Here is a 13,383-nt window from a genome sequence, read left to right as displayed (position 1 = left end):
AGTGTTGGTAGTTGGGGATTAAATAAGTGTAGCAGTGAAGTAACTAACATTAACTACATTTGTGTGCTAGTTCTGGGGCTTGAACTCAGGGCCTGGGTCCTGTCCATAAGCTTTTTTGGTTCAATGCTAGTGCTCTACCACTTGAGTCATGGCTCCATTTTTAGCTTTGGGGGAGGAGGTATGTTAATTGAAGATAAGAATCTCATGGACTTTCCTTCCTGCACTGGTTTCAAACTAGCATCTTCAGATCTCATCCTTCAGAGTAGCTAGGATTACAAGCATGAGCCATACATAATTTTCTTTTTCTTTCTTTCTTTCTTTCCCTTCCTTCCTTCCCTCTTCCTTTTCTTTTCTTTTCTTTTTTTTTTTTTTGTCGGTCGTGGGACATGAACTCTGGGCCTGGGCGCTGTCCCTCAGCTCTTCAGCTCAAGGCGAGCGCTCTACCACTTGAGCTACAGCACCACTTCCGGTTTTCTGGTGGTTTATTGGAGATAGGAGTCTCACAGTCTCTCCTGCCCGGGCTGGCTTTGAACCGCGATCCTCAGATCTCAGCCTCCTGAGTAGCTAGGATTACAGGCGTGCGCCACCAGCGCCCGGCTTCTTTTTTCTTTTTTCTTTTTGCCAGTCATGGGGCCTGAACTCTGGGCCTGGGTACTGTCTCTCAGCTCTTCAGCTCAAGGCTAGCGCTTTACCACTTGAGCCACAACACCACTTCCGTCTTTTTCTGCTTATGTGGTGCTGAGAAATTGCACCCCAGGCCTCATGCATGCAAGGCAAGCATGCTACCACTGAGCCACCTTTCCAGCCCACATAATTTATTTTCCTCTATACCATTCAGCAACATCTCTCTACATAAATTAGAAGAATCCTGTTGTTCCCACAGGATGTTTTTTTTTTTTTTTAGTTCCAAAATTGAGTTCAGGTTTACTTTCTGTTTGTTGTTTGTTACTGTTCTTTTCAGTAAAAATCATCAGGATCTCATTTCATCAGCTTTTTTTCTGTCCACCCCCACTGTCTTAATTAGCAGCTTCCTCTGTTGGAGCTGTTGGTCAATGTAGAATATAGTTGCCATTTCAGATCCATAGTGATTTATGCAGCTGAGTAGAGATTTTCATCCTTTGTAGTTAGAAAGTGATGGGACATACTGTTAAAATGAAAAATCTTGCAGGGCACTTGTGGGTCATGCCTATAATCCTACTTACTTAGGAGACTGAGATCTGAGGATTGCAGTTAGAAGCCAGCCTGTGCAGGAAAGTCCATGACATTTTTATCTCAAATTAACCACCAAAAAACTTGAAGTGGAGCTGCGATTCTAATAGTAGAGTACCAATCTTGAGTAAAAAAGTGCAGGGATAGTGCCTAGGCCCTGAGTTCAGGAAGAAGAAAAGACTTAAATAGAAATTGACATCTAGTCTAGCACTGCAATTTATTAGTTGTTTAGTCTTGGGTAAAATCAGTTTCCTTAAACCTGTTTCTTTAACTGCAAAATATAAAATGACCTCACATAGTTGCTATGAGAGTTCAATGAAATAATTCATGTACTCTTCCTACAGTGCTTGGTGCTTAACAGGTGTGTAAAAAGAATTTTAGCTATTCGCAGCAGCACCAATAATCACGGTGGAGCATTTGTGTCCAATATTGTTGGTGTGGAGACCCTGCTTTGCTTTGCTGTTGTATTTGGAAATCACATTCTTTCCATTGAGCTTTCACATACTGTATTTGGAATGCTGCTTTCCAGGTTTTTCCTCTACTTTTCTTTTATGGGGGATAAAAGGGAAAGAGGGGAATAAATACTACAGGAGGCTAGGTCCTTCAAACATGTGTTTCATTTTTTAATGTGAGGGGTAAGGTCTAGTGTTTGTTTGGATTTAAAAGTTAAGGCAATTGTATTTTGATCTGAAAAAATTCAGAATCATACATATTTTGCTTGATATTTTCCTTCAGACATCTTCATACAGTTAAAACGTATTTCATTTCGGAGATTGGGAGCCATAATTGCATCTCTGGCTCTGCTCAGCCCTTCCCTTTTGCTGGTTGGCACCAGCTGAGCTGGTTTGCTTTTTCCCTATTTGATATTGTTCTCCTCCTGCTTTATCCACCTTACCTCTCTTCTTTCCCCTCCCATTTGCACGTACTCTGACATTTTCCTCCCTCCTCTTCACCCTCCCTCATTTACCCCCTCCCCATAGATTTCTAGCTTCATTTTTGCGTTCTGTTTGTGTTACTGAGGGCAGTGCTCCAATTACCTCATATTTGGAGAGAGGAAGCTGCAGCCAATCCGGTTTCTGTCTGCTTTTAGGTCAAGTGATTTCTGAACTGCAGTGAGATGCTTTGAATTTGTCTTGTTGCAGCTCTGAGCCTGTAAGATGGCTGTCTGAAACAGCAGCGGCTGGAAGAGACAGAGGCAGGGAGGGAGGGAGAAAGAATTGGAGGGATTGCCGGCATAGTGCATGGTTTTAAATGTGCATGGAATCCGATGAAGCCGAGGTTGGAATTTCTCTGGGATTCCAGGACAGGCTTAGCTGCGTTTTTGTGGAGATTAGGAGAGGAAAGAAATGGGAAATTCACTGGGCTGTGTTAAGGAGCCGAAAGAGTCAATAGCTGTTCCCGAGAAGGCTCCTATATCTCCTAAGAAAAGGGTTCGGTTCAAAAGGAAGTGGAGGGGGAAGAAAATCCCTACTCCAGAGGCGTCTCACGAGGAAGAACATTTGGAAGGAGCTGGAGTCATTGAAGAGACTGAAACCTTAAGGAAGTTGCCAGTGAGTCTCCGAGAGGAGGACGGAGTGGGAGGGGCCCAGTGTCCTCCCTTACACATTTTGCTACCTGAAGACTTAGCCCCTAAATCAGGGGTGGCCGATCAGGGAATGATTGTGCAGGTGAAGGAGAGATACCAAGCCGAGATTCAGACTGCTCACCTTTTGTTAGAGAATGAGTCATCAGTAGCTGGAGGGGCCTGGGATTCCCTGGAAGAGGGGAAGACTGTCATCGCTCACCTGCTTGATAACCCAGCAGAAAGGAACTGTGAGAAGTCAGTGAGCCAACTGGTGGAATTTCCAAGGACAGCATCCTGCAGCAGCAGGGCTGTGCTGCTGCCTTTGCAAAGAGAGACTGCAGTGGAGCAAGGAGGCACTCGGCTTGGATTTCTGAGCAGCACTTTGCCTAGGACAGACTATATCTCCAATCCAAGAAATCAAGACCAACTTTCAGCGAGCCAGAGTGTGAGGGAAGGAATCACAAGGATACCCAGTGCCTCTTCAACAGATCCCTGCACAGCCCAATATTCTGTTCCTTCATCAGTACTTGAACAGTCAGGAGGCCTTGAGCGTACAGAATCTTCCCACGTGGATCAGCCCCCCCAGGGTTCCAGACTGCCTGCTTCTCAGAGTGATCTGTCTGTCAGTGGCATGACTGTGAGCATTTTGCCCTCCTCATCTGGCTACTGCAGTGATAGGCTGTACTTGCATGGGATCCAACCTGAAGATACAGTACCTGAAAAGAGCTCCACACCCTTCTCAGAAGAGGATGGCACTCTGTCTTTGGAGGCAAGCCATACCCCATCATGGGGTCTGGAGGAGGTGGGTGGCACATACATGGATGAATCAGTCCCCTGTTTGCATTTCTGGCCCCCAAGTGCTTTGAAGTAGAGTGTGATGATCAGTGAGGACGCTTCTCAAACTTACCCCAATGCAGGCGGACCTGTGAGTTAGTGACTGCTAGGTTTAACAGCAGAATCTATTTCAAGCCTGTCCCTTGATGCATGAAACCAAGTCTTGTTGGCTCTGGGGAATCTGAGCTTCTGGGTAGCCAAGCAGCTTAACTGCTGAAAGCTATCTGTCAGGGGTTCAGTACTAGATCGCCCTTACTGTCAGCTCAGGGGTAGAGAAAAGCCTAGCTAAGTCTCTGAAATGAATGTGGAAGAGTGAGGGTTGTTAAAGGAGTGGAAGTTGGAGTGAAACAACTGTCTGTCTTCAGTGTGGTGTGCCTTTTCTTCTCCCTGGAGGGTGATAATCTTACTAGATCTGATGCAATCCCTTTCCTGTAGGTGTGTATCTAATGACAGTACACATTCAATGTTTGTATTAGAGGAATGGAATACTAGAGTAGGGGTGTAGAGTTATACAGAGAGAATGAGAAGGGAGATGGACACACCAACAGACAGACTCACTCTGAGGGAGAGAGCAATAGATTAGGGCTGCCTACTAGAAAGTTTAAGTGATTGAACTTGTTCATGGCTTTAACATGTTTTGTTTATGAGGTATTGGCTTCTGTACATGTTCTCAAGGGCCCAGAATCAGGCAAGAATTCAGAGATTTGGACACTGAGATAAGAACACAGCAAGATATTCTAGTAGGAACAACATTTAGTATGTTGGCGGTTGAAAGCTATTATCCACTCAATCCCAAAGAACTTTATTTATTTGGTTTCAGTGTAGTAAGCTTTGAATTTTGCCTCACACTAGTTAGGCAGGTCCCCCCCACCAATTGAGCTATTCTGCCAGCCTCTTGGCTGAGGGATTTTCATTAACATGTTGGTTTTTGCAGCAGAAAAAATAAAATCTTCAGAATCTCAAAGTAGCTAGAAGTAGAAGATGAAGCAGAGCTCTTTTTTTGGCTGCTCGTGATGTGGCACACCTGTTTGTCACCAACAGTGTAGGACTAAGGACAGATACAGATTTTAAGCTGATCTACACTTAAAATTTTCTGGGATAGATTTACTCATTGATAGCCTCAACTAAGTGTCCGTGTTGTTAGTTTAGACACCTTCAACAGTTTGTAGGAAAAAAATATGTGCATAGTCAGGAGGCTGCATGGTCCTTATATAAAAATGGATGTGTATGCACAAGCATGTATTCGAGTGGGAAGGAAGACAGAGTACTGGGACTAGGTGTACAAATGTTTGAGTTTCTTTGAAAAGAGGGAATATCAAAGTCAACTTTTATCTTTTTGTGGAGTAAATGTTGAAGAATTAGGATAAAATCAACTGCTGAATTAGTTTCTCTTTTAATACCACTGTCATTAAACCTAATATTGTGAAATTTTCAGAAAGTTTACAGTATAAACTCTTGGTGAAAGTCAGCCCTAGATAATGGACCGTAGCTAGCAATGACATTATACAGGTTGGATCTCCACATTGGGAAGGAAGGTTCAGTACAATTTTGTGAAGTCTTGAAAGATTGATGGGGAGAATCCTTTATACTGTGATTGTCTCCTTGCTATGTGACATCTCTTCCTTATAGATATAGCTAAGGCTGAAATACTAAGTGGCCATATCTCAGTCAGATAACTGGTGTGTGTCTGAGGCTCTGTTGATCATTTGTTGAGACTGTGGACTGACTCTTCTGTGTAAAGTAACTTCAGACAAGTGTGAAATTCTTTCAGAATGAAAATCATTAAAGCCAAGGGGCCTTGAAACCCTTTAGGAAGCTGGTCTCAGAAGATAACAGCAGCCAGAACAACAGAGGATAGCATATTCTGACTCTGCAGGCTCTTGTAAATGTGTAGGTACCAACTTAAGACAAGCCGCTGCCTGGAGTGTGAGCTCTCTGCGGAAAGTTGAAGTACAAGGCAAATACACCAGCTCCTTTCTAACGGTAGCACTGATTGTTCAATTTTTTGGTGCTTGGTGGGTTTTGTTTTGGTTTGCTTTTGTGCCATTTCTGGGACTTGAACTGAGTCTGGGTGCTGTCTTTGGGCTCCCCCCCCCCCCCATCTCAAGGCTAGTGTTTTACTACTTGAATCACAACTCCACTTCCAGCTTTGTAGTGGTTAATTGGAGATGATACTTTCTGAACTAGGCTGGTTTTGAACTGCAGTCCTCAGATTTCAGCCTCCTGAGTAGCTAGGATTACAGGCATGAGCCACTGGTACCTGGCCCTTGTTTGGTTTTAATATGTAAAAGTAATAACTCATTTCAGAAAAGAATTAAAGGTACAAAGTGGTGTCTGTCTGTCTTCTTGTGATGATTAGTCCAGGGTGTGTTAACCAGGCTATGGTTAGAAATACCTTTAACAATGGGTTTTGATGTTTTTCAGGATATTGAGAAGTGGGAGGTGATTCTGACTCTTGATGCATAAAAAGTTTAGATGATAGAAGTATGGTCTGGTTTTCTGTTCAGCTTCCTTTGTCAGGATATAGTTAATGAACAAGCAGAAGCACAGAGACCAGGTCAATGTTTTTCTGAATACTAAGTAGACTAGGATTTAGAGCTAGAAGGAACAAGCTAATAACAGTTGTACTTTGTTGTCAGATGAAGCCTTTTTCTAGCCTGTTCCTTCTTCCAGGACTCCTTATTTCTAACTGCCATCAATATTCATAAGGATAGCTCATTTGAACAAGGACAATTATTGAGAATTCCTTCCTTCTCCCATCTTGGTTCCTGCCACCATTTTTCTGCCCATACAATTAGTAGATCCCACTGAATCTTGGCTCTGTACCCAAGTCCCTATAATTTCAGATGAGGACTAGAAATGATGAGAAAGAGAATGAGTTAGTTTATTACTTTCAGTTTATAAGTGTCCATTTCCCATTTCTCCTCTAAGTCTAGAGATAGTTGTAGTTGTTTTATTTATATTGGATTTGTGTTATAAGAAGAAAACCTAACCAGTTGATATTATTGAAGGAGTATGGAAGTTAAATTTTTAGTTAAAGCTTTGTTCAGAAAAATATTTTGTTTCTTTTTAAAACAATTTACTGAATCAAAAATATTAGACTAAATAATTATTTTAGGTATAACAATAATGTTATATTAAAAATAATGGTATAACTTTGGAAAGCAGTCTGAAGGGTCCTCAGAAAGCTAAATATGGACCCCCCCCTATGGCCCAGCCATACCACACCTAGGCATTTATCCTGAACAACAGCAACCAGAATACAAGGACACATACACCTCCATGTTCATTGCAGCAATGTTTACAATAGCCAAGATATAAAAACAATCCAGATGCCTCACTACAGATGAATGGACCCAAAAATTGTGGTACTGATATACAATGGAATATTATGCAGTCATTAGAAAGGACAGAATAATCGCATTTACAGGGAAATGGCTGGAACTAGAACAAATAATTTTGAGCAAGGTGAGCTAAGAGCAGAGAGACAGATGGCACACGGTCTCCCTGATATGTGGGTGTTAAATCCAAAATGCAAGGAGATATGACAAAGTAACAGGACTCAAGAAACAAAGGACCTCCACTTAATTCATTCTATCATTTCTAAATGACTCCATGTTCTTGACCACAATATCGTATATATATGTGCACATCTGAGGAAAGCTAGGAAGAGGACACAAAATCAGAGTGAAACAGGGGAAAAATATACCACAGACGGGCCCATAAGCTGCACTGTACATAGATGAAAATGAATTACATAACTCAAGGGCAGTGATGGGAGGGAGGGAATGAGAGGGAAAGAGGGAACAGCTTATACTAAGCAAAAGGAGAGTAATGTACATATTACCCAGTGTGGAAGAAAATAATTTTTCTTATCAGAGCTTATAGAATTCACAAACATAGGCCATGATAATGACAATTTTCCTTATGAAGGTTCAAATGTGTTTGTGACTCTAAGTATCACTATCACAATAGTGTGAAATTTATATAATCACTTAATCACAATAAAATTTTTTAAAAAATTAGTGGTATAGCCAAGCACTGGTCACCTTGGAAGGCAAAATCCTCCTGCTTGAGTGTTGCAGTAACAGGTGTACCACCACAGAGTCTCTTCTATATCTTTTTCAGTTTCTCTCAATTTGCATTATTTGTTTATATCCATAGTCTACCTATAATTATTTTTTCCTACTTGTCAATTCTATAATATCCTTAAGTATGAGTTTAAATTACACTTGTTTAAGGGTTTTTGTTATGGTACTGGAATTTGAACGCTGGGGTTCGCATTTGATAGGCAGGTGCCTTTTACCACTAAGCTATGTCTACAGCCTTGTTTTTCTGCTGATTATTTTTTAGATAGGGTCTTACTTTTCTGTGCATACCCTTGGGCATGACCTGCCTATGTTAGTTAGGCTTTGGGGTATAGGTAGGATAACAGGCAAGTATCACCTTGTTCAGACCTCCTTTGAGAAGAGATCTTGCAAACTTTTCTGCCTAGGCAGGTCTTGAACTGAGACCATGCTATTCTCAGACTCCCAAGTAGCTAGGATTACAGGCATGGGCCACTGATGTTCAGCTTACAAAGGATGATCACGTCAGGCCACAGTACATTTCCATTCTATTAATCTTCTCTACTGAAATTACTGTAATTATCACTTACTTTGACATTAAATTACATATAACTCATGTGACCTGGAACCTTTTTTCCCCCTAAGCATTAGTTTTCAGAAAATATAGATTATCATTATTTGATTTCTTATAAAGTTTTGTTAGTGTGCTTGGAATGAGTTTATAATCATTTATGAAAAAAGATAACTTAATTTTTTCAGTCATGGGGCTTGAACTCAGGGACTGGGCACTATTCCTGAGCTCTTTGCCCAAGGCTAGCATTCTACCACTTTGAGTCACAGTTCCACTTCCAGTTGTTGTTGTTGTTTTGTCCGTCTCTGAACTCTGGACCTGAGCGCTGTCCCTCAGCTCTTCAGCTCAAGGCCAGCGCTCTACCACTTGAGCTACAGCTCGGCTTCTGGTTTTCTGAGTGTTTATGGGAGATAAGAGTTTCACGGACTTTCCTGCCCGGGCTGGCTTTGAACCGCAATCCTCAGATCTCAGCCTCCTTAGTAGTTAGGATTACAGGTGTGAGCCACCAGCATATCACTAAAATTAATTTATGTTACCATTGGCTCACTCAATCAATGCTAGTTTTTGCAGAGGTCAGCTGACCTAACTGTTTTTTTTAAAAAGGAGACTAAAATGCCAAGGAAGTTTTAGTTTTAGTTTTTATAAATATATCCTTATTTGAAGTGTTAAATATATTGTATGCAAACCTTAATATTGAAAACTCTAAAAAATAAGCTAGATGCTGATAGCTACTCAGGTGGCTGAGATCTGAAGATCACAGTTTGAAGCCAACCTGGGCAGGACTGTCTGTCAGATGTTTATCTCCAATTAACCACCGGAAAAAAGCAGGAAGTAGATCTGTGACTCTAAGTGGTAGAGCTCTAGCCTTGAGTGATAAAGCTGAGACAACACCCAAACCCTGAGTTCAAGCTGCACAACTTACCCTCTCCCCCCAAAAAAAAGGTTAAAAAATATTTATATCACTTATGAAACACACAATGTGAAGATTATAAATAGACACCAATCAAATGAGTAAGAGGAGAAAAGAATAAAAACTGATATAGTGTTAGAGGTCTAGGTTATTATGCTTTGGAATGAAATTTCCTAAGACAGTATAGACTGAGAAAAGTGCTGTTATATAAAAAATAAAAATAAAAATCTTAAAAAGAAATGCAGAGAGCACAAAAGGTATTCATTCACTCTCTGTTTTTTGATTGCCGTGACCCTTCCTGCCATTATGGACTTAAACCTCTGAAACTATGGTCAGTATTCAACTCTAATGAAAAGTTAGTATCTGGTTAAAATTTTTCATATTAGTACCAGCGATGAGAAATTCTAACTAATAGAAAGTAAATAAACAAATTGGAGCCGAGTTTTTCCACTCATTGTCTCCAACTTGTTTACAGAGATGGATTAAATGCTCAAGTCTAGAAGAAAACCAGATGAGTTGCAATTACAAGAGTAGATGTCTTTGTTTGGAGTATAAGGCAAGGAAACCTACATATCTCCTTTCATCCTAGTTCTTGATTGTTTACTTCTTTTAGGTAGTTTTCCATCTTTTACCATTTACCTACTGTTGAGGAATAAGAAAAACCAAATAGAGGCTGAAGTTAAAGTTAGGTGGATGAAAGGGGGAAAAATTTAAAGAAAGCAAAAACACCAAAATAAAGAATTGGTTTTAATTCCAGGTTTCAATCTTCTAAGAGCCCCTTCCCCTGTAGGAACTAAATTAATGTTCACTGCCCTTTCCTGATGAAGTTCAAATCTCCTTTGCTCCTTCATATAGTAAAAGACAATACTTTTAACTGGAAAAAAAAACTAGAAAATTAACTCTGAAAGTAGTTTTATATGATGAAAGATATTGATGTCAAAGATTTGAATAGTATGATTTCTTTAATGTAACAACAGAAAAAGCATTAATACTACATTAATGAATTAGATACCCTTTTAATTTTAAATGTGTGTATAGGGGCTGGGGATGTGGCCTACTGGTAGAGTGCTTACCTAACATGTATGAAGCCCTCGGTTTGATTCTTCAGTAACATATAAACAGAAAAAGCCAGAAGTGGTGCTGTGGTTAAGTGGTAGAGTGCTAGCCTTGAGCAAAAGAAGCTCAGGGACAGTGCTGGGGCCCTGAATTCAAGACCCAGGACTGGCAAAAAAAAAAAAAAAAAAGTATGTACAGGTGTAAGTAAATATCTATAGGTTTGTACACAAAGTTTTCCTTCCTCTGTCCATCTTTTACCTCCCCCACCCCAATCCGTTGTCATTGGGAAGATATCTGAGATAGTTTTATTTCAGTCAGATATGGTATATCTCAGCTAAGTTTTGTAAAGCAAGCTTGTCTTTGTTGTTGTTTTTGTTAATTTTCTCTTTATTTTCACTTGGTTATTCACTAGAACTCAGCACAGTTGCTGTCATTTCCCAGAAGTTTCATGCTAGTTGGATTTACTTACTTGCTTACTTCTTTTCTAAAATAACTCTGCATACTAAATTGCCTTCCTTACCAAATTGGTTGAACTTAAGGTCTCAGGTTATGTTTTATTTTATTTATTTATTTTTTGGGGTCCTGTCGTAGGGCCTGAACTCTGGGCCTGGGCGCTGTCCCTCAGCTCTTCAGCTCAAGGCTAGCGCTCTACCACTTGAGCCACAACGACACTTCCGGCTTTTTTTCTTTTTGCTTATGTGGTGCTGAGGAATGGAACCCAGGGCCTCAGGCATTCAAGGCAAGCGCTCTACCACTGAGCCACCTTCCCAGCCCTATGTTTTATTTTTAAATATCAAGAAGTTAAACACATCTCCTAGAACACAATACAAAATAGTAAAAAGAATACACAGCCTGTGACTTCTTTTAATCTCCATGGTGCCTGGCATAGGGTTAAAATGTTCAATACATACTGAATTATTAGGAAACATTAAGTTTCTAGGAATGCTTCAGAGAGGAAATTAACTAGGCACTGGGAAGTGTGGGATCAAAGGATATTCAAGTAGACATAAATAGTTACTGGCATGATATCAAAATTGACTGTGTTCTCTCCAAATGGCTTCCTGATTAAAACCTAGATGAGGGAGAAACTTCCCTGAAACTGAATCTGGATCTCGATATTCAGGGGGATTAGGGAAAATGCTGCTGCAGAGCCTAGAGGACAACATACCACACATATCTCACATCAGTATTACCAAAAAAAAAAGATGAACAAAAGCCAAATTTAATCAGTGAGATGCTTGTGACCATAATCCCATTTTACAGTCTAGGAAGGGCTCAAATCCAGATGGTATTTTTTTTTCCTTCTCTTTAGAGAGCCAAATGTTTTCCCGTCTCAGTGCAGCTGTATTTTAAAACTGTTCGTTGCAATAGTTTTAGTGCTCTGTGCAGAAATTCTGTGATTGGCAGGCGGGAAATATCAACAGAGATTTGCTATCATTATACCAGACACAATATTAACTATATTTCAGTTTGGGTTCCTCAAAATATTCAAATTTCATTTTTCTTATTCAAATTTTGTCCCTTTTTATTTCTCCAAATCGATGTCATATTCCTTGCAATGTTTTGCTTTCTTTTTTTTTTTTTTTAAGTGTTTTATTTTATTTATTTATTTTTTTGGGTCTGGTACTGGGGACTGAACTCTGGGCCTGGGCACTGTCCCTCAGCTCTTTAGCTCAAGGCTAGCACTCTACCACTTGAGCTACAGTGCTACTTCTGGCTTTTTTTTTCTTTTTGCTTATGTGGTGCTGAGGAATCAAACCCAGGGCCTCAGGCATGCAAGGCAAGCACTCTACCACTGAGCCACCTTCTCAGCCCCATGTTTTGCTTTCTTAATAATGTCAGGTAGAAGAAGGGCAGGTAGAAATGTTGTTAGGGGAATTGAAAAAGAATTAGTACAAGAGAAGGACTGTGTATTGTTGGGTCCTCAGCTACAAAGCTCTCTCCCTACCCCAGTGTACTTAGAATTGATAGGTCACACTTGAAAGAGACTGACATGAATTAATTTACCAAGTGAATTTTAACTGCCAAATTAAAATTTTCATCAACCAGTGTATTGTTGCTTTTGTGACTCTATATGAAAAAGAGACAATAATTTAAAAGTTTTCTGGTACGCATGGAGGCAGTGAGCAGAAGGATAGTGAGTAGAGGATAGATATATAGAATAATCTTATTAACTGGCATCATTAAATTGCAATAACCTGATTTCTCCTGTAGTGTAATGTACATGTGAAGGACATGATGCCCTTGGGACATGATGCTTTTGAATCTAATGGTTATGGCACCTTTTTTTTTTTTTTTTTTTTGCCAGTCCTGGGTCTTGAATTCAGGGCCTGGGCACTCCTGAGCTGCTTTTGCTCAAGGCTCGCACTCTACCACTTGAGCCATAGTGCTACTTCTAGATTTTTCTGTTTATGTGTTACTGAGGAATCAAACCCAGGGCTTCATGCAGACTAGGCAAGCACTCTACCACTAAGCCATATTCCCAGCCCTAGGGCACCTTTTTACCTTTGCAGGTGTATATGTATTACTTCCCAAATTCCTCTTTCTATTCTCCAGGAGTTCCTGTTTTTATACTAAAATATCTTAATAATTTTTATTTTACCCTCAATAAGGTGTTAAAGTTCCTGATCCTGCTTTTTTCTGATTTTAAAATATAAAAGCACCCAATAAACCCATTGTAACTTAAAAACGGAGTTATTGCTTATAGCCTACCAAACATCATAGCTTAACCTAGTCTAGCTTAAACTCTACAGAACATTTACATTCACCTAAAGTTGGGCAAACTCATCTATGGAAAGCCTTATTTCTAATAACAAAAATTTAATAATGTGCAATTTATTGAATAATATACAATTGAATTGAATACTATTCAAAGTGAAAACCATGATGTTTTAATACCTGATTGCCTCTTATACTTACCACAGGAAGGCTGCTACTTTCCAGGCGCTGCACCTGATAGAGGCAATTAAGTAACAGGATGATGCTTGTACCAAAATTGTGCAGGACATGCTGTTTTATTATCATGGGAAAGAAAGAACTTTTCTAGTAATTACCTACATTTCCCTATTAATCCATGTAAGGATCTGTGAGAAAGTTATTATCTTATAGTTAATGTGGAGAAAATGGAGTTTAGTAGGCTTAAGCAGTTTGTCTAAAGTCACATTTTTTTTTT

At 39.9% G+C, this 13,383-nt stretch overlaps 1 protein-coding gene across 17 annotated transcripts in view; it reads left to right on the top strand.

Annotated features, from left to right (window-relative positions):
- Positions 1 to 13,383, top strand: part of LOC138803492 (microtubule-actin cross-linking factor 1) — a 254,203-nt gene that overhangs the window by 41,174 nt on the left and 199,646 nt on the right. For 8 of the 17 annotated variants that reach the window (XM_069987589.1, XM_069987591.1, XM_069987598.1 and 5 more), the window contains exon 1: positions 2,425 to 3,575. The exons of 7 other annotated variants lie outside the window; for them this stretch is intronic. In XM_069987589.1, the coding sequence (XP_069843690.1) occupies positions 2,556 to 3,575 (1,020 nt within the window). In that variant the 5' untranslated portion in view covers positions 2,425 to 2,555. Of the gene's footprint in view, positions 1 to 2,424; positions 3,576 to 13,383 lie in introns of those variants that run through there. 2 more of the 17 variants (XM_069987597.1, XM_069987595.1) reach the window with 1 other exon arrangement.

Source organism: Dipodomys merriami, unplaced genomic scaffold (assembly GCF_024711535.1).
Source record: "Dipodomys merriami isolate MVZ:Mamm:240054 unplaced genomic scaffold, mDipMer1.0.p SCAF_34, whole genome shotgun sequence".
Taxonomy (NCBI): Eukaryota; Metazoa; Chordata; class Mammalia; order Rodentia; family Heteromyidae; genus Dipodomys; species Dipodomys merriami.
The sequence above is the reverse complement of the archived record's forward strand: the minus strand, read 5'-3'. Positions and strand labels throughout refer to the sequence as shown.